Below are 21497 nucleotides of genomic sequence, written 5' to 3'. Positions count from 1 at the left end.
GCACTTTATTTCTTTACCCAAGATTGTTCTAACTAGCATTCATAGGCAAAGGCAGTGTTCCTAGGTCCATAACCCATTTCTCAGACTTTGCAAGGAGTAGAAATTTACTCCACTTTTAAGGACTATTGGCCACATTTTGGTCTTAGTTACATTGATGTAAAATGCAGATTAACCCTAACCCTTTCAGCTTCTACATGGGGTCCATACACTTGTCACAACCTATAGAATAATTTTCTGCAATCAGGTATGTGTCTAGCTATTTACCTTTAACTATGGAAGTGTCTGTAGAACGGTACAGATGACTCTCTAGAATGTTAGAGGCACAATTTCACAAGCACAGAAGATAAATAAAAGATTGTACTAGGAATGGCATCACCCTTGGGTTCCTTTGAATTCCAGGGCCCAGACTTTTATCACATTACAAAGGCTGGATACTAAAGATAGAGCTGGTCATGGGGCACATTGCTTTGTGAAATGATGAGATAATATCACACAGAAGGGCAGACATACTAACCAAATGAGACACAGAACAAAAACAAGTCATGAAGCTGGTTACACCTACTGTTAGGTTTCAATATGATTAGCTGATGTTCAGCCTAACCTGATCCTTGTAGGTATTGCATCATTCCCAGTGACAGGGCTAGAAAGGTATGTGGTTGTATTCACAAGTTGTCTCGTTAAAAATAACCTGCAACTTATTTGTAAATTAATCAAGTCTTGAGACACTGGGTATGAAGTTGAACGGCAGAGGTAGTATTTTATTTTTAAAGTATCCCTTGAGGACACTAAAACAGTTTGTAAAACATCACTTTAAAAATAAAAAACAACAACATGGCAAACAAGAAAGCTGCCACAAAGTATTACAGAGCAGCATCCAAACCCCAGAAAGTAATTAACTTGAGAACTAAAGTGCTTGAGGTCATTAAATAACTGCGCAACCTGAACCAATCTTCCCTGTACAAGATACAATTAATGCTAATTTTTAAAATCACACCTTGTGGGCTGCATAAACATTCCTGCCAATCTTTATGGAGTGATAGTAAGATTGGGCCAGCTCCACCAGTGTTGTATGCAGTTAGAAATGGTATTTTTCTTTCTGCCTTCCTACTAATAAATAAATAATTTAAAAAACCAATCAAAGAACTAAATGTGGAATTCAGGCAGTTGGAGTTAGATTTCAAGGAATGCGGCTGTATGGATTTTTCATGCACTGACATTGCTAGCATAGCCCACAGCTGAATGGGGCCTGGGTAGGGTTTATAAAGTGCCATTATTTATATTTTATGCCTGATTTTAGGTAATATTTCTCAACCCGGCACTGAAATTGTTAATTTAAAAACAAGCACATTTTGAAATAAGACTAACTGGCTTTCAATGGACGATGGAGCCAGACAGAAACCATGCTGGTGCCCATAGAGATAGAGCCATTTAAAAAATTAACCAAGCTATGGTAAAACTTACATCCTTGAAAAACAAAAAATCACCAAACTCCATCAGCGATTCAGAAAGCAGGATCTGCCGGTGGGCCCCTGGCTCACTGCAATGAAGCTAATAAAAGCTCTGCATGGTAATGTTTTAGACAAGAGCCTGAACCTGCAGACACTCTGTGCAGAACTCTCATAGATTTGAGTAAGAGTTCTGCACTTTGGAACTGATCCAGCTTCCATTGAAGTCAATGTGAGTCTTTTCATTGACTTCACTGAGTACAGGATTGGCACCATAGAGTGACTGCAGGATCAAGATCTTACTTTATGTTCAATGTCTTCCTACCAATTCACAAAACTACCTCCTGAAGTTCCTTAAGGGTTTAATTCTTCCCTCCATGCATGTGTGTAACACCCATTACAATTAACAGCAGTTAAACAGACATATCAGTGGGAGAACAGACCCCATCAACTGCCTTGGGAATTGCTGACTCTAAGAAAAGAAACCCAATAGAAATACTGGGAACTGCTAAAGATCCAACTCCCCTTAATAAACTGGGCCATTGTTTCCCTGTTTACCAGTCTGCCTACTGGAAGCTTAGTATGCGTGACTAGTAAACAGGCCTTGTTCTACAGTAATGTGTCCAAGTCTGGACTACAGTGGACTCCTGTTTCAGCATCCCAACAAGGATCTTTCATGGAATCCTTGGTGCTCTCTCACTTGTGAGCTACAGGATTGTAACCATCCTGTCTCAATCCAGAGAGAGCACGTCACACCCTGAACTCTTCATCCAGTCCTCCCGGCGGCTTCATTGAATCTCCACTGGCAGCAGCTAAGCTAGTCTCCAGATGACAGCCATCCCCTGTGCCAGTTTCGAGCCCGAGGATCTGTCTCTGCACCAGCTTAGAATAAAGGCCGCCTTCTTCCTGAGCTCCTTGTGCATTCCCTGCTGCACCACTCGGCCCTTGTCTAAAACAATGATGTTGTGTGCCTTCTCGACAGTGCTCAGCCTGTGGGCTATGACAAGCACAGTGTGGTTCTGCAAGTCACCATAAATCGCTTGCTGAATCTGTTTGGGGGGATGGGGGTGAGGAAGGGAAGAGATTAACATATAAATGTCATTGTTATCCATGGGGATGGAGGGGGGGTGTCTTTAATGACTCCTTACTAAGAAATCTGCAATAACAGGTTTATTCTCCTCAGGATACACATGGATCTATGAACAGGATGTCCCATTAGTATTAATGGGAAATAAGCATGAATATCACTGCTCTGGATGGACTATTTATCCCTAAGCACTCCCTCAAACCGCTCAAAGTTCAACTCACAAATCCCATCCATGCAATGCAGCAGCTGCTGCTGCAGCCATTAACTGGTCTGGTGGGTCTAGAGATTACAGCCCTGATCCTGCAAGGTGAACTCTCATTAGGACTGGGCCCTAAATTTAGAAGCCCCTCTATAGAGGCAGGGGCTGAAAGAAGCTTGCACTTAGTGAATACACTGGTTTGGAAAAAAGGGGATTTACTGGCTGAGAACAATAAAGGCAGCATCACAAAAAACTGACATTTGTCTTAACATAGTGAGGCAGCTGGTGACTAGGTATGTGTCAAATGGACACACCTTCTACCTGCTCGGAAACAAAGATGGCTGTAGTCCCACAGCTGTCATCATGAACAAAGCATCTGGCTGTCAGCAGTACTAATCCTGAAATGCATTCATGTTACACAAATACAAACCTGTATTTCAGTTTGACTAGAGCCAGTGTCAGCCTTTTGTATATTTCAGTGGGACTTTCAGGCAGGCCCCTCCAAACGCCCAAGTCCCATCTGTTTGTGTGTGGACATTAACGAACCCATACACATTTTTTAAGAATTAAGATTTTCCTCAGTAACCAGAGTCAAAACTTCCCCTCCATCCCGCTGCTGTGGAGTGTGGCAGGTGCTGCACTCTGTCCTAGAGGTGGCTGCATTTCAATGGTCAGAAGTTTGTATAATGCCGTGGGATAAATGTAAAGTATATTATATTAAACACCTTTCCACTGCCAGCTTCAACATTTATGAGTCAGTTTCTCTTAACCGTAGGGATCATGCTGTTTTTGGACAGGCACTGTAGACTACACATCTTGCTATAGTGCCTCATATTAAGTTGCATCGTGTACTGAGATGATAGTATACAAGTTCAAAATACAATGTGTCTGACTGTTCCTAACAATGTCCCAGGCTCCGTGTACTGCACAGTAGCATCACCAAGAGATATGACCTTAGGTCCTGCTGTGGGACTTCAGCTCCAGTCTGACTCAGATGAGTGCTACCAACTGAGTCATTCTGACATGAGGCATTCAAACCAGTTGCAGTCAACCATGGATCTCAAGTCCCCACATTTTTGCTGAATTGTTCAGTAGATCTGCAGTCATATTACCTCCTCAAGCTGTGATATCATCAGATCTCTGAAAGCAAAGCAAGTCTGGGGGAAAATCACTACAGTAACTCCTCACTTAATGTCGTCCCAGTTAACGTTGTTTCATCGCTGATCTATTAGAGAACATGCTTGTTTAAAGTTGCGCAATGCTCCCTTATAACATTGTTTGGCAGCCACCTGCTTTGTCCACTGCTTGCAGGAAGAGCGCCCGTTGGACCGAGCTGGTGAGGGCTTGGAACCAGGGTGGGCTGGCAGCCCCCTAAGTTCCCTGTGCGGCTGCCCCCCAGCAGGCTATCGATTGCCAGGCAGTTCAGGTGTCCCTCCCCCCATTGCCATATGCTGCTCCCGCCCTCTGCCTTGGCACTGCTCCTGGAGCCTCCTGCTTGCTGTGCAGGGGATGGGGGGGAAAGAGGGGTGCTGATGTCAGATTTTCCCCTCCCCCTGCTCCTGCACCCCATCTCCACAGAGCAGGGGGACACACACAGGACTCAGGATGGAGGGAGCTTGCTGGCAGCAGCTGCTGTCTCAACTTGCTGATCTACTTAAAAGGCAGTGTACTCAGAGTGGGGGTAGCATACTTAAAAGGGCAATGCACCTCTCTCTCTCACTCACACGTGTGCACACACACATGCACGCACAAAGTGTGTCTCTCTGATACGGTGTATGTCTCTCTCTCACACACACACACCACACCACACAACACACACACACGGTATGTGTCTCTCATACAAACACACGTGCACCCCCCGGCACTTTGGAAAGTGGAGGGAGTGGTGTGCTCCAGTGGGATAGCGTGAGTCCATCATCATGTTCAGTTTCCGCAGGGAATGTTTGCAGCCACTGCCATGCATCTACTGTGTCTCCTCCCTCCATTTGTGTGGTCTTGTAGAGTGTGAGGCTACATTAACAACAATGTGTTAACCCTTGGGGGCTCAGCCAAGTGCTAGGTAATCATTTAGCAGCAAGGCATTCCCTGGGAAATATCCCACCCTCTAACTCCACCACCTCAACCAAGCTTCACAATCATCATTGCTGTGTACAGTATTAAATTGTTTGTTTAAAACTTATACTCTGTGTGTATATATATAGTCTTTTGTCCGGTGAAAAAAATTTCCCTGGAACCTAGCCCCCCTATTTACATTAATTATTATGGGGAAATTGGATTTGCTTAACATCGTTTTGCTTAAAGTAGCATTTTTCAGGAACATAACTACAACGTTAAGCGAGGCATTACTGTACTCAGATGGGAGATCTCTATGGAGAATGTAGGTGCTGCAGAAAGTGGTGCTGGCAATTCACCAATTTTCCTTCAAGATGGCACCAAAGCAATATCCCAACACGGTGTTTGGGGGCGCTGTGGTACGAAGGTGTCATAAAAGACTAGACAAAGGCTTTGACTGCTCACTGTCCCTGAAGACTCCCTGGGTACTTTTGGCAAGAGCGGAGAGGCTCATTCTGGTGTCCTGGCTACATTCCAGCTCAGGCAATTACATTCTGTCTTACTGCAGTTTCACCAGGATACAGTTTTCTCCACTCCCTGTCCTAAGATGTTGTGTAACGTTATTGTGCCTTGTTTAACTTCTTCCCTGGGCAAAGCGATTTGTATCTAACCTGAATTAGGCTTGGTATGTTATAGATGCCAGATCATTCCCTCTGTAATGGTTACAATGTTATGTCTGAGAGAAGATAAAGTGGAAATTAGTTTCTAATTCTTAGCTGCTCATACAACAATTGCCAGATGTTAAGAAGACAATACAGTATGACCAGACTATGCAGGCCCACCATCTAGAAATTTCAGCTCAGGTCTCTGCCCATCTGTAGCCCGAGTCCAGACTTTACTCCTATTTAGCTCCTGAAATAAACTGAATTAGCCCTACTAACCGTGTGTTCACTCTCTGCATCCAGGGCACTTGTGGCTTCATCTAGGATTAGGATTGGGGGGGCTCGGATCAAAGCCCTTGCAATAGCCACTCTCTGCTTCTGACCACCAGACAGCTGGGCTCCTTTTTCACCAGCTTCTGTTTGATGAAAGGGGGGGGGGAAATGAGACAAAATCAAGATGCATCACTGGATTCAGATTTCTTTCAGTACACCCCCGTGACGTAAGGCCGTGCGATCTTCCCTGTGGGGAACTAAGCTGCAGAGAGAGATTCATAGATTCCAAGACCAGAAGGAACTACTGTGATCATCTAGTCTAAACTCCTGTATAACCCAGGCCAGAGAACTTCCCCAAAGTAACTCCTAGAGCAGGTCTTTTAGTAAAAACATCCAATCTTGCTTAAAAATCATTATTGAAGCAGAATCCACCATGACCCTTGATAAACTGTTCCTATGCGGGGGAGGGATAGCTCAGCGGTTTGAGCATTGGCCTGCTAAAGCCAGGGTTGTGAGTTCAATCCTTGAGGGGGCTATTTAGGGATCTGGGGCAAAAATTGGGGAGTGGTCCTGCTTTGAGTAGGGAGTTGGACTAGGTGATCTCCTGAGGTCCCTTCTAACCCTGATATTCTATGATTCTATGATACTCTAAGGTTAAGTGACTTGCCCAAGGTGACATAGGAAGTTGGTGGCAGAGCAGGGAATTGAACTGCAGTCTCTCAAGTCCTAGGCTAGTGCCCTAATGCACCTCATCTCTAAGATGAAAGGACTGCATTAAGGGAACGGGGGGGCTCATTCAATCTCTATGGACTGATCCTGTTCAGTCCTTGGGGCCTCTGCCCAGACCACAAACAGGGACACTAAGGATATGTCTATACAGTGAGCGTCAGTGAGTCCTCCAAGCCCAAGATGACAGACTCAGACTCACAGCGCTTGTGCTACCATACTAAAAAAATTATGTTGATATTGCATCTCGAGTTGGAGCTCAGGCTCTGAAACACATCCCCCTCCCTCAGCTTCAGAGCCCAGGCTCCAGCCTGAGGTGCAACCATGTTGCAGATATTTTTGGTGCAGTAGCACAAGTCCCGTGAGCTCCACTCTGTCGGCCCTGGCTTGGAGGCTCACTATCATGGACTGTGTAGCGGTACCCTTAGTGTCAATCGTTATGGGGGGAGGGGGGTTAAATAGACACTAGAGCCCTGGAAACTGAACTGAGACCCACCACTCATATAAACCACCAAACTGATAGATGGAGAATGAAGGGCCCAAGGTTCTTTGGCTGTTTTCCCTCTCTCACTTCCAGAACATATATTTAAATGCTTTGGATACAGATCAACTTTCCTTGTTCAATATTTTGTCTCTCCCCTACCCTGAATACAGGAACCAAAAGTATTTTGGTACAAGAAGAGAGGAGTGTTCTCGTCTCCCAGCAGCTATTCTAACTGTGCCCTCCTTTGAAATGCTGGTCTGGGATTTTTAAGTTCAATACTCCTCAATAAGGACCTGATCCCACTGAACTCAATGGGAGTCTTTCAGGCCCTAAGTTACCAAAAAAACCCTGTTCCCCTACAGTAGTCCTTAAAGGAATACTATAGCCTCTCTCTCCAGCAGTGGATCATCACTGTCAACCTGCCATTTTAGGGGATTGACAAATGCTACAGTGATTCTAAGAGTCCTTGTTCTTAGGATGAAAAATGCTACACAAGACTGGAAGATCAACTATCCAATACCTTCACTGACCAGTTCTTCAAAGGAAACCTCAGCACTGAAAGGTAGTGCCAGTTATTGCTACTTCTGCACATTTACAGATACTGTCAGTTACGTGCACTCTCTCCTTGGAGACCCATTCTGCAAATCTTCCAGTGAAGAGAGAAGGGAGGGGAAACTGAAACATTTTGGTTGCATTGTATAAGCTATTACCCTCATTGGTCCCAATGCAAAGTGCTTCTGTCACCAACACGTCAGCTCTTGTTCCTGCAGATTTATTGTCATTTTATTTTCTTGGTAAGTAGGAGCAGGTTGGTTTATGCCTCACTGCTTAGTTTTATTGCTATTGGGTTGCTAAGAGAATAAGCACACTGAAAAACTAAAAGACATAGCAGGTGTGTTCCATCCAGGACCTGGCACTGGATGAACTATGAGTTAGGGATCCAGAGCCCAATCCTGTTCCTGCGGAAAGCTGACTTAAAGCCCCCCATAGCCACATAACAGATATACCAGGGGCAACAATAGCACAGAGTTCCACATAAAACCCAACCAGGTGCCACAGGCCTGACTTGGAGAGACCACCTCTGTGGGGAGAAGATAGTTCAGTCTCCGTAGCTCATTCAGTCCTTGTCCTCTCTGAGGAGCGTGTCAATAAGGGGAGGGGGCAGAGGGGGCAATTAGTGCTAACTGTGGTCAGGGTTTCTGTGATGTGGACACTTACCCAATAGGAAACTGGGTCTGAGACCAAACTAAGTTCACACACAGTAAGCCATGGAACATAAGAATGGCCACACTGGGTCAGACCAATGGTCCACCTAGCCCATAGCCTGCCAACAGTGGGCGATGCCAGATGCTTCAGTGGGAATGAACAGAACAGGGCAATTATTGAGTCATCCATCCTGTCGGCCAGTCCCAATATCTGGCAGTCAGAGGCCATTTTGGCCAACAGCCATCAATTGCCTGTGAGTTTTGGTCACTGCTAACACAGGCTGAATTTAATCCCTTAACTTGAGAGGAGAGGCTCTGTATGTTACCACCAATCTCCAAGAACTGTTTTGGATATTTAAGTGTCCTATTTCTGCTACACCTGGAGAAAGTGGAATGGTCCGTAATACCTGTCTTGTAGCCATCTTGCAACTCTGTGATAAATGCGTGAGCATTGGCCTTCTGAGCAGCTTTGACAACAGACTCGAACAAGACTGAAGTTAAACCATATGAAATATTTTCCGCAATAGATCGAGCAAACAACACTGGCTCTTGGCTCACTAAAGAGATCTGCAGAAAGGAAGGGAAGAGGCAGTCAGAACCAAAACAGAACAGTCACCATTTAATGACTACAGTCCTCTCGCAGATTATAATAATTGGTTCCAGCTGCTTTGTGAGTGTAGAGGCAGAGTTCCTCCATTAAACCTAGACCCAAAGTGCCTAAACCAGAGAGGATTTCAGCGAGGGCACTAATTACACTCTGTTGTAGGCTGCCCGTGTGAACAATGCAGCTGTGCCCTCAGAAGTAGCTCTTAGCTGACTCATGAAAGCTGCAGGGCTTTAGTCAGCACTGGAAGCACATTTTGCCAGATGCACCTGGTATTTAAGTGTGGGGAAGTGATTATGTGTCACCTTCATATTGAACCAAGAAATGAAACTGATGACACCATAGGAGCCAAGGGTAATAACACCTGCTAGTGCTTTGTGGTTTCCACTCTGTTTGAAAGCACAGTTCTTGGAGAACAAAAGTGAATCTGGCCTGTTTATCTCAGGGTATTACCCTATTAAGAACTGCAGCAATGGGACAGAACCCTGCAGCTTCCACTAGCAATATTGTTGCGTTTTGGTTGTAACACTGCAAACTCAGGGCTGCCATTTCTTATAGTCCACCGGGCAGTAACACGAAACCAGTCCCAGTGCTGGCAACATGTGTCAGTCAGACTAGAGAGAACCTCCTGCTTCATCTATCCGGTCACCATGGTTAGGCATCTTGAACACAGCATGGAGTGTGGGAAAAGCGGTGGGGCTCCGGATGCTATTTAAAGGGCCAGGGCAGTAGAAGAGGGGAGCCCCGGCCCTTTAAATAGCCCCCGGAGCCCCAGGCTGCTGCTGCTACCCCAGTGGGGGGGCACTTCCTTACAGGGTGGGCTGGGGCTGGCTCTGACCCCCTCAGGGCTACCCCATGGCTCCAGCAGCGGGGCTCTGGAGGCAATATAAAGGGCCTGGGGCTCCAGCCACTGCTGGGAGACCCAGGCCCTTTAAATTGCCCCCCGAGGAAGCCGGGCTGCCCTAGTACGGTGCACCGGCTCTTACCGGTATGCCGTACCGGGGCGTACCGGCTTACTTTCACCTCTGCCTTTCTGTCTCCTGGCTTCGCTGATGGGGATTATATACGTCACAGAGGTGTCGGAAGATTTAACTAATTAATATTTGTAAAGTGCATGGATAGAAGGTGCTGTAGAAGTGCAAAGTATTTAAAAAAACCTGGTTTATATTAGAATTTTTAAAAAACCCCAATCATGGACATGGTTCTACTGGTCTTAGATAGAACTAGTCAAAACAAGGACAATTTTTGGGTGAAATTTTTTTTGGGGAAAAAAGTACATTTCTTCCTCCCCACCCCACCCCCATCAAAAAATTTTAACCAATTCTAGTCTCAGGCATTGAGAAAACATTTTAGAAAGACCTAAATTAAATGTTGGGCCCAAATTTGACCAGACAGTATCCCCTAAATGATCTAAAACCCTTTGATCCATGGTAGAATAGAGCTATAGTAGGTTTATCAGTAACTCATACCACTGAGTGCAGGTACTTGTGATCATACATGTTAATAGGCTGCCCGTCCAGCAGGACCTGCCCATCTTGAAGAGGGTAGAAATTCTCCAGAATATTGACGCAGGAGCTCTTCCCACTGCCCGAAGGACCCACGAGCGCAGTCACTTTGCCAGGATAGAGGGTGAAGGACACATTCTGTAACGTAAGAGGTGAGTGAGTGATAGCCTGTGTACCTGGCCTTTTAAAGCATCCATGTGTCTGATCTGCAGAGAGTACACTAGAAAAGGCAGCTGAAACAGAGTGAAAACGGTGATCAGGGTTTTCTTTAGTGCTCCTGTCCTACCACAGCTAGATTGGCTGCCTCCAGCTTCAATGCCAGGAGATAAGCATGTATGAGCTCCCACTAGATAATCTCCCAGTACTGTATCATCATCATCTTCTGCCTCACTCCTCCCCTCCCCCACAACAAGCAGGTGGGCCCAACATCTTTTCTTCAGACTCATCTGTCCATAGAACAGGCAGGTCCAAAAGCCAGGAGAGAGACTGCAGACTGCACCCTTTCCTCTGCTACTCTGACCCAATTTAACTTGGGAATGGTCAGTGGCCTCTCTCCAGAACCCAGTGATTTGGTGGCCACATCATAAAAGGCACAACCACAACTGGCAACTTTGTTGGTCATCTCAATAGAAGCTAAGGGCTGAATGGGCTAGATCTGGAGAGTCAGGATTTGAGGCACACTGGCACCAGGCAGCATGGGGACGTTTTCCTCTGCTGTCCCTGTGCTATACCTGTTTATGCGGCTCATTCTCAAAGGCTGTCAGTCCAGCAATGTCTGGTACCATCCTCTGATCTCACCCTGCTCTTTTTGATTAATGGGTGGATCCTTTTTCGGAGCAAACTCCTCCACCTACTGGAGGTCGAACAGGCCACAGCTTTCACTAGCACGACACAAAACAGAACGTGCCCACAGTTTCACAAAACACCATCACTGCAAATGGGCAGCTCTACATAGCCTGCTCTGTTTCCCTCCAGTGTTATATCTATAAACACTTGGAATCTAGCTGATTCTCTGAGACCAAACCATTACCCATATATCCCACGCATCTGAGATCAGTACCTGGTTCGCTATCTGCCAAGCCTCCAGAGTTACCTAGAAACATCCCTTCTGTCTCAGTGTTAAACAGCTACAAAAGGCTTTCTAGTAAGTGAGCTCACAAATGGACTTTTCCAGCTATGCAAAATCATAGGCATGAAAGATATGAAAACCCGGCGGGTGGGGGGAAGGAGGTGGGGGAGAGAAGAGGGAAGACAGTGAGGAGTCATCTAGTAAGTCCTCTTGCAGTCAGTTACAAAGAGGTCTGTACAATAAGATGTGTGAAGTAACAAAAGTCCAACTCAGCCTATTACATAAAATTATTTATGAAAGTCAGCCAAAGTTGACTATGCAGAGACTGGTACAAACTGGATGTTTTAGGTTCAGAGAACTTGGAAAAAGGGGTCAAAGCTCCTGGTAAAGTCACAGGTTGGCATGAGAACAAGCTGAAAGAGTCTAGAAATGGGAGGGAATGTTGATAGTTGAAATCCCCAAAATGTGTTTCAACTGGATGTTGTTTATCTGGGGGTCACTCAATGGAGCGGGGGAAAGGATGGGCTAGAAGGAGCGAGTTTCACTGTCATGGCTGCCACCTGTCTCCTGGGCCCCTGTGATCACCAGCCTGCACTGTCCTGATCCTCAAGCCAGGCCAGAGAGGGAACCAAGGACACAGTCCACTGCCACCAGCTTCAGCTGAACAATACATGGGTGCGGGAGACTTGGGTTCCTGTTCTTACCCACTCCTCATGTGTCCTTCCTCCCTTCCCATGTTATCTTTCCTCTTGCCTATCCTCTCCTTTGCCTTTTGCCTAATCAGAGTCTGGCTGAACCGGCCAAAACAACTCCACCTTTTGCACTGAGCCTATGACCAGAAAGGCAGCTAGTAGCAATGCCTCAAACAGCCTGATACTGATAAAAGTTTGCCAGACCTTGAGTGGCTGAGAAGCAGGTGTGCTGGGCCCGTGTCCCTCCAGCAGCCAGAGAAAGTCAGCACCCGAGGCAAAAGCTGCATTTTCTATCTTTGCTGTTCTTTTCTGTCCCTTTGTTCGTCTGTGGGTGTCTTATTTAGTCTTCATGGAAACCGGACTGGACTCCAATAAGAGCAGCAGCAGCAATAGCTCCAAGCCCACTAAAACTAACCTCTTTTCTCTTCCCCATCAAGAGACAATTAATAACATTGTCAATATCCTGTGTCAAACAGGGGCTTCTCCTATACAAAATCTTAATACAGGGCAAGGAAGGGAAAGGAAATAAGGGGAATTATTACAACGAAAGCCTTACTTAACACTTTGTATTTCAAAGGCTTTAACTGTTTTGTTTTCTTTCTTTTTCTGTGTCTTTAATAAAAGATTAACAGCAATTTAATGGTGGTTGTTACAATGGGAGTTGCCAGCAATAACGTGACTCAAGACCCTGGACCACAATTAGCTCTTTAATGTTGTAAGAGTGAATAAGGGTTTTATTAACATAAGTATCCCTTGTTAGGCCCTAAATGCCCTCTTTTCACCACACCGCCATGTGGAATGGTTCCCCACAATCTATTTCCTAGTATTTTGTCCAGTCTGGTTTGAAACATCTTCAAGGATGGGGCTTCCAACATTTCCCTTGGAGGTTTTTAAGGAGGAGTTAGACAAATGAGTTAGTCAGTGATGGTGTAGGTCCTGCCTCAGTTTGGGGGGCTGGACTAGATGACCCCTTGAGGTCCCCTCCAGTCCTCCATTTCTATGATTCAATGATTATGCCACAGTCTGCGACTAGTTAGTAATTGACCTGCTGGAGAAATATTGCACTTAACCTATTCCTATGGTGCTGTGTATTCAGTAAGGGAATGCTGAACACATGCCAAGATCCTCACCTGTAGGACCTGTGTTGCAGACCGGGTAGCATAGGAAAAAGTAACATTTCTGAACTCCACTTTACCCTCCACATGGTCTGGGGCCAGGGTTCCATCATTCACCCATCGTCGGCTTGCGATCCTATAAACTCAAACACTTTCTCAGCAGCTCCTACTCCTGCATTAATCCGCTGTAGACGGAACCAACAGACTAAATAGAAACACAAAACAGGCCTAGGTTACACATCTCCATGTGTCAGGGGCTTAGTAAAGAGAGAAATAATGATCATTAAAATATCACTCTCTTGTAAATGAAACAAACCATGCACTACCTGGTCATACATTACAATAGAAAGTAACTTCCCAGATGACAGGGCAGTAGCTAAGCCCAAAGTCCCAGGGAATGCCACGGGTTAGTACCATATGCAGAGCCACAAAAGGGTGGGTCAGGTGTGAAAGGGTCTATCTCCCCTCCCACCAATACCTGATGTAGCTTTTGAGTGACCCCTCTCTGGCAGATGCTTGCAGCAGCACTGACTGCTGGTCTAAGATACACTGTATACACCTGCGATTTCAGGATTTGGTCCAACTTTCATTACACAGAAGCATGGAATGATGGTATGGAGGTTGTAGAAGGTATGTGTGTGACAGTAGAAGAAAAGGGAATGCAGGGAGGTGTCTTCCCGAAATATAATTACCCAAAACATGGATTGAAAACTCTCCTGTCGTTTTCTGTGCAACCAAGGCAAGCAGTTCCATAACACCCAGATTCTGCAGCAATCCTATGACTATGGGACAACCCCTCCCTCCTCTGAAATGCATTTCAATCAGCACCCCAATGGGAACCCAAAGCCCACTCCCAAACCCAGGTCTACTATGCAGCAGACGGTGGGGCCGATTAGAGTAAAACATCCCTTGAAACTCTGATACTCTTCAGCCTCCAGCACCAAGCCCAAAGTTTCAGACAGACAGTGCAAGGAACAGGCATCCCATAAAGAGGAAAGCAGACAGGAAGCAGCACTGGATCCTGCAGTCCTGTGAACAGATGGCTACTGCCACGTGTGCTGTTCTTCATTCCAGGGGAGACTGGACACCTAGGTGATCGCACCAGGCTAGGAGGAAGTTTGGAGCTGATCGTTCTGCCTGGATTAGCTGAGCTAATGAGACGAGACAACAGCAGACTTGTGCAGGCTCGGCAATCCCAGGGCTCTCCCGGACAGAATCCCATCTCACTAATTCACTGCCAATTTAGCCATTTATAACCAATTAAATAAAGATCCCACTAAGCTTTAATGGGCCCTGAAATGTAACAAGCAGCCTCCAAACCCTTTCATCTTTCCCGCAGGAAGCTTGCCCGGAAGACATCCAAGACTCTGTCCTTCAAGCAATGGGACAGCTTCCGCTCCATTTCCTGCAGCTGGCTGTCTCAGCAGCAGATGAGCTACTTCTATTATTCTGAGAGAACAACGTGGTTCCCCCACCCTGTGCTGGTTGCTGAGCAAGGCTGCCTCAACACATGTCACCTGGTGGCCATTGGACCTGGAGCAAAGTCCCAGATGTAATCTGAAGGACTCCTACAGGAGCTAGTGCCAGCTGGGATGGTGGCAGGAGAGGCCAGGAAACTCATAGGAATAACAAAAGCACCAGAGGCAAATCCTCTGCTGGTGTAAAATGGCACAGACCCATTGGAGTCTTTCGAGCTGATTCACACAGCTAAGGACCCAGCATTCAGTGTCATCTAGGGCCTGAGTCTCTTGTGTTATTACTCGATGCAGTCATACCCCAATCTGGCCCTTCCGAATCAAAAGAGCTTTGTAGGAGACAAAGTACCATGAACCTACCCGCTTTCAGAACTAAATGCAAAATTAATTTCTCTTTACAGCTATGTCTACACTACCGCAGTAAGTCGACTTACGCTATGTAACTCCAGCTACATGAATAAAGTAGCTGGAGTTGACGTACCTTAGGTCGAGTTCCCATGGGGTCTACACCACGGGAGGTCAACGAGAGAAACTTTCCCATCAACTTACCTTACTCTTCTCGTCAGGGGTAGAGTACAGGGGTCGACTGGAGAACGATCTGCTGTTGATTTGGCAGGTCTTCACTAGACCTGCTAAATTGACCGCTGGTGGATCGATCTCAGAACGTTGATCCCGGCTGTAGTGTAGACATAGCCTACATAACTTTCCTATAACACCCACCAAACACAGCAAAACCCTATACCCTGAACCAGCTATTACTCCTATCAGGAGTGGGGGAGGAGAAATAAAGAGTGATGGGTCATTGTTCCATTTTTAAGTACTTGGGAAGTGATAAAATACCATGACGATGGGGACCTAGAGAGAAACAAAACACTTCTACTTCCCCCTCCCACAGCTTTCCAGCCTGGGATGTGAAAAAAATCTGGTGCATGGATAAACCACACTCACCTCCATGCAATCTCCCAAGACAAATTCATAGATAATAAAAGATATCAGGTTTCCGCTGGTCATTTGCCCAGAGATCACCAGATGGCCACCATAGTAAAGGATACTGACTTGCACCACAAGAAGAGTCAGCTGAAATCAGCACAGACACATAAACAGACAATGAGGGTTGTTTCTCAGGCTCATATTTATTCATCACAACAGCTATCCAGAATTCACCAGTGTAATCTTTATTACTGGAGTGTCCAACGGTGTACTTGAGGTTGTGCAACAGATTGTAAACTCAAAGCAGGAACATTGATGTTGAAGGAACAAATAGTTCAGAAGCATAGGTTTATCTATGGGATTTCTGACTAATCTCTTTCATTAAGATTATGGAAGATGTGTTTACTACTGTGCTACTCTGAAAGGCTCAACCATAAAGCATCTGATGCTCAGGAGATGGTCAAAGCAGCGGGAATTAAGTCAGATTTAAAAAGAGATCTGAACATAGGAGGGTTGAGAACTAGGGGTCACCAAATGAAATTAATAGGCAGCAGGTTTAAACAAACAAAGGAAGTATTTATTCACACAACACACAGTCAGTCTGTGGAACTCTTGCCAGAGGATGTTGTGAAGGCAAGACTATAACCAGGTTCAAAAAGAACTAGATAAATTCATGGAGGATAGGTCCTCAATGGCTATTAGCCAGGATGGGCAGGGATGGTGTCCCTAGCCTTGTTTGCCAGAAGCTGGAAATGGGCTACAGGGGATGGATCACTTGAATGATTCCTGTTCTGTTCACAAAAGAAAAGGAGTACTTGTGGCACCTTAGAGACTAACAATTTATTAGAGCATAAGCTTTCGTGAGCTACAGCTCACTTCATCAGATGCATTTGGTGGAAAAAACAGAGGAGAGATTTATATACACACACACAGAGAACATGAAACAATGGGTTATCATACACACTGTAAGGAGAGTGATCACTTAAGATAAGCCATCACCAACAGCAGGGGGGGGAAAGGAGGAAAACCTTCCATGGTGACAAGCAGGTAGGCTAATTCCAGCAGTTAACAAGAATATCAGAGGAACAGTGGGGGGTGGGGTGGGGGGAGAAATACCATGGGGAAATAGTTTTACTTTGTGTAATGACTCATCCATTCCCAGTCTCTATTCAAGCCTAAGTTAATTGTATCCAGTTTGCAATTAATTCCAATTCAGCAGTCTCTCCTTGGAGTCTGTTTTGAAGCTTTTTGTTGAAGTATATCCACTCTTAGGTCTGTGATCGAGTGACCAGAGAGATTGACGTGTTCTCCACTGGTTTTTGAATGTTATAATTCTTGACGTCTGATTTGTGTCCATTCATTCTTTTACGTAGAGACTGTCCAGTTTGGCCAATGTACATGGCAGAGGGGGCATTGCTGGCACATGATGGCATATATCACATTGGTAGATGCGCAGGTGAACGAGCCTCTGATAGTGTGGCTGATGGATTAGGCCCTATGATGGTATCCCCTGAATAGATATGTGGACAGAGTTGGCAACGGGCTTTGTTTGCAAGATAGGTTCCTGGGTTAGTGGTTCTGTTGTGTGGTGTGTGGTTGCTGGTGAGTATTTGCTTCAGATTGGGGGGCTGTCTGTAAGCAAGGACTGGATACTCTCCTAAAGAACCAACCTTCCACACAAACTTCCTTGTGCTGGACTTTACAAAACTAGACAAGCCATTTACAAAACACACTTTGATTCTCTACAAAAGAAAAAGGACACTAAGCTATCTAAACTACTATATGCCACAAGGGGCCACAACAATGGTTCCCGTAACCCACCCAGCAATATTGTTAATCTATCCAACTATACTCTTAGCCCAGCAGAAGAATCTGTCCTATCTCGGGGCCTCTCCTTTTGCCCCTCCACCCCCACGAACAGGATACAGTTCTGTGATGACCTAGAATCCTATTTTCGACGTCTCAGACTCAAGGAATATTTCCAACACACCTCTGACCAACATATTAACCCACAGAGACCTTCCTGCCAACACTACAAAAAGAAGGATTCTGGGTGGACTCCTCCTGAAGGTCGAAACAGCAGTCTGGATTTCTACATAGACTGCTTCCGCCGACGTGCATGAGCTGAAATTGTGGAAAAGCAGCATCGCTTACCCCATAACCTCAGCCATGCAGAACACAATGCCATCCACAGCCTCAGAAACAACTCTGACATCATAATCAAAAAGGCTGACAAAGGAGGTGCTGTCGTCATCCTGAATAGGTCTGAGTATGAACAAGAGGCTACTAGGCAGCTCTCCAACACCACTTTCTACAAGCCATTACCCTCTGATCCCACTGAGAGTTACCAAAAGAAACTACAGCATTTGCTCAAGAAACTCCCTGAAAAAGCACAAGAACAATCCGCACAGACACACCCCTGGAGCCCCGACCTGGGGTATTCTATCTGCTACCCAAGATCCATAAACCTGGAAATCCTGGACGCCACATCATCTCAGGCATTGGCACCCTGACAGCAGGATTGTCTGGCTATGTAGACTCCCTCCTCAGGCCCTTCGTTACCAGCACTCCCAGCTATCTTCGAGACACCACCGATTTCCTGAGGAAACTACAGTCCATTGGTGATCTTCCTAAAAACACCATCCTAGCCACTATGGATGTAGAAGCCCTCTACACCAACATTCCACACAAAGATGGACTACAAGCCGTCAGGAACAGTATCCCCGATACTGTCACGGCTAACCTGGTGGCAGAACTTTGTGACTTTGTCCTGACCCATAACTATTTCACATTTGGTGACAATGTATACCTTCAAATCAGCGGCACTGCGATGGGTACCCGCATGGCCCCACAGTATGCCAACATTTTTATGGCTGACTTAGAACAACGCTTCCTCAGCTCTCGTCCCTAATGCCCCTACTCTACTTGCGCTACATTGATGACATCTTCATCATCTGGACCCATGGAAAAGAAGCTCTTGAGGAATTCCACCATGATTTCAACAATTTCCATCCCACCATCAACCTCAGCCTGGACCAGTCCACACAAGAGATCCACTTCCTGGACACTACGGTGCTAATAAGCGATGGTCACATAAACACCACCCTATATCGAAACCTACTGACCGCTATTCCTACCTACATGCCTCTAGCTTTCATCCAGATCATACCACATGATCCATTGTCTACAGCCAAGCTCTACGATATAACCGCATTTGCTCCAACCCCTCAGACAGAGACAAACACCTACAAGATCTCTATCATGCATTCCTACAACTACAATACCCACCTGCTGAAGTGAAGAAACAGATTGACAGAGCCAGAAGAGTACCCAGAAGTCACCTACTACAGGACAGGCCCAACAAAGAAAACAACAGAACGCCACTAGCCATCACCTTCAGCCCCCAACTAAAACCTCTCCAACGCATCATCAAGGATCTACAACCTATCCTGAAGGACGAGCCATCGCTCTCTCAGATCTTGGGAGACAGGCCAGTCCTTGCTTACAGACAGCCCCCCAATCTGAAGCAAATACTCACCAGCAACCACACACCACACAACAGAACCACTAACCCAGGAACCTATCCTTGCAACAAAGCCCGTTGCCAACTCTGTCCACATATCTATTCAGGGGATACCATCATAGGGCCTAATCACATCAGCCACACTATCAGAGGCTCGTTCACCTGCGCATCTACCAATGTGATATATGCCATCATGTGCCAGCAATGCCCCTCTGCCATGTACATTGGCCAAACTGGACAGTCTCTACTTAAAAGAATGAATGGACACAAATCAGACGTCAAGAATTATAACATTCAAAAACCAGTTGGAGAACACTTCAATCTCTCTGGTCACTCGATCACAGACCTAAGAGTGGCTATACTTCAACAAAAAAGCTTCAAAAACAGACTCCAAGGAGAGGACTGCTGAATTGGAATTAATTTGCAAACTGGATACAATTAACTTAGGCTTGAATAGAGACTGGGAATGGATGAGTCATTACACAAAGTAAAACTATTTCCCCATGGTATTTCTCCCCCCCACCCCACCCCCCACTGTTCCTCTGATATTCTTGTTAACTGCTGGAATTAGCCTACCTGCTTGTCACCATGGAAGGTTTTCCTCCTTTCCCCCCCCTGCTGTTGGTGATGGCTTATCTTAAGTGATCACTCTCCTTACAGTGTGTATGATAAACCCATTGTTTCATGTTCTCTGTGTGTGTGTATATAAATCTCTCCTCTGTTTTTTCCACCAAATGCATCCGATGAAGTGAGCTGTAGCTCACGAAAGCTTATGCTCTAATAAATTTGTTAGTCTCTAAGGTGCCACAAGTACTCCTTTTCTTTTTGTGAATACAGACTAACACGGCTGCTACTCTGAAACCTGTTCTGTTCATTCTCTCTGGGGCACCTGGAATTGGCCACTGTCAGAAGACAGGATGCAGGGCTAGATGGACCTTTGGTCTGACCCAGTATGGCCGTTCTTATGCAGTTTGTCTCTGGATTACGCTAGAGTTCAGGGTGGGGGTAGAATCAGTGCCAGGGTTTGGACTGGACAGCCCCAAAAATCTCAAGATACCATAATGGATACTGTCAGCATTCAAAGCAGAAAACAGGGCCTTTCTGATATAGGATCCAACCTAGAAGCAGGATTCAGATCTGGGAATTCAAAGCCAAATGCTCTGCTCATCTCTTGAAACATGAAGGGTTTGGGATTTGGGATTCTGGGCTGCCTCTAATTCGATCTGAACCGTACTGCAAGGGGCAAGGAGAGAGGAGCCATGTTGCAGGACTGTGGTGTTATGTCAGATATTGCGAAAAAAATGTAACATCTAAACAATTGATTTGTATGGAAAATTATTGATTTGTATGGAATAAACTGAGTTTAGGGATGAATATATGCAAGAGAGTGTGGGCTAAAGAGATAGGCCTGAAACATAGCTTTCAGATCCCAGTCCAAACTTCCTCAAGGATCATGGGCATTTGAAGGGGTACTCTTCTTTAATTTGGAAGCATGTTTCCTCAAGCAACGGGCTGTAATTAAAAGCTCTGATTCTGAAAAGCCCCGAGCAATGGAAGGAAGCATGATCTTGTAGTGAAAACACTGGCCGAGGACTCAGGAGATCCAAGTTCAGTTCCTATCTCTGCCACAGACTCCGTGTGTGACCATGGGCAACTCCCTTCAACTCAATCTCCAGTCTTTTGCTCTGATGTTGTATCTCTTTCTCCCACCCTTTGTCTTGTCTATTGAGCCAGCTAGGACCTCTAGGCACTGCTGTGATACTAATTCAACAACAAGAAATATCAGTTTACAGATCCCATTAACCTCCCTGGGAGCTGCAGTGGTTCAGCACTTCTCTGTCCCCAAGTTAGTGCAGAAGTGTATAAATCACAGAAGTGTAGGACTAGAAGGGCCCTCAGGAAGTCTAGTCCAGTCCCCTGCACTCAGGGCAGGACTATATAATAACAAAACCAAAACAATTAAAACAAAGAACTAACCTAAACATGACTCGCCTTAGAACAGGTTTCCCTGAGCAGATTAAATGCCCCATTTGGGACCAAAAGGGAACATTTTATCAGAGTTTTCACCCTGCCAAAAATGCTAGCTTTTCACTTCAAACTGAAGATGCCAGGAGAAGCCCATTTTTGCTATGCCCCTGGTAGGCAAAGCTGTTATTAACATTACTGGCATCCAAGCAGAGGAAGCCCTATGACCAGAAATCTGCCTGCATGTGGTTAAAGAATAAATAAATACATAAAAACACTTAGGAGCATAGGCAGGGTCAGCAGTGGTTTACATTAAGGGGACAGATGAGGGGATGGAGTATATGGAAATTTAACAAGTAACACACTAGTACCCCATGTGCCCGTGGTTCCACCCTGCAGCTGTTTGTTTCAAGGGTACTTAAGTTCAACCCTGAAATCCAGAAAGTACATGTGAAGTTCAGAGCAAACATTGGCACTAAAATGTAC

General features: G+C 45.6%; 1 protein-coding gene across 1 annotated transcript in view; it reads right to left on the bottom strand.

Annotated features, from left to right (window-relative positions):
- Positions 1–732: 732 nt before the first annotated feature.
- ABCB9 (ATP binding cassette subfamily B member 9) overlaps positions 733–21497 on the bottom strand; it is a 32833-nt gene continuing 12068 nt past the window's right edge. The window contains 10 exon segments of the mRNA XM_043498356.1: positions 733–2353; positions 2356–2494; positions 5725–5861; positions 8541–8700; positions 10207–10380; positions 13134–13235; positions 13237–13254; positions 13256–13293; positions 13296–13323; positions 15542–15670. Coding sequence (XP_043354291.1) covers positions 2196–2353; positions 2356–2494; positions 5725–5861; positions 8541–8700; positions 10207–10380; positions 13134–13235; positions 13237–13254; positions 13256–13293; positions 13296–13323; positions 15542–15670 — 1083 coding nt within the window. The 3' untranslated portion in view covers positions 733–2195.

The sequence above is a fragment of the Dermochelys coriacea genome, chromosome 15 (assembly GCF_009764565.3).
Source record: "Dermochelys coriacea isolate rDerCor1 chromosome 15, rDerCor1.pri.v4, whole genome shotgun sequence".
Classification (NCBI taxonomy): Eukaryota; Metazoa; Chordata; order Testudines; family Dermochelyidae; genus Dermochelys; species Dermochelys coriacea.
This window is presented reverse-complemented; position numbering and strand designations above follow the sequence as displayed.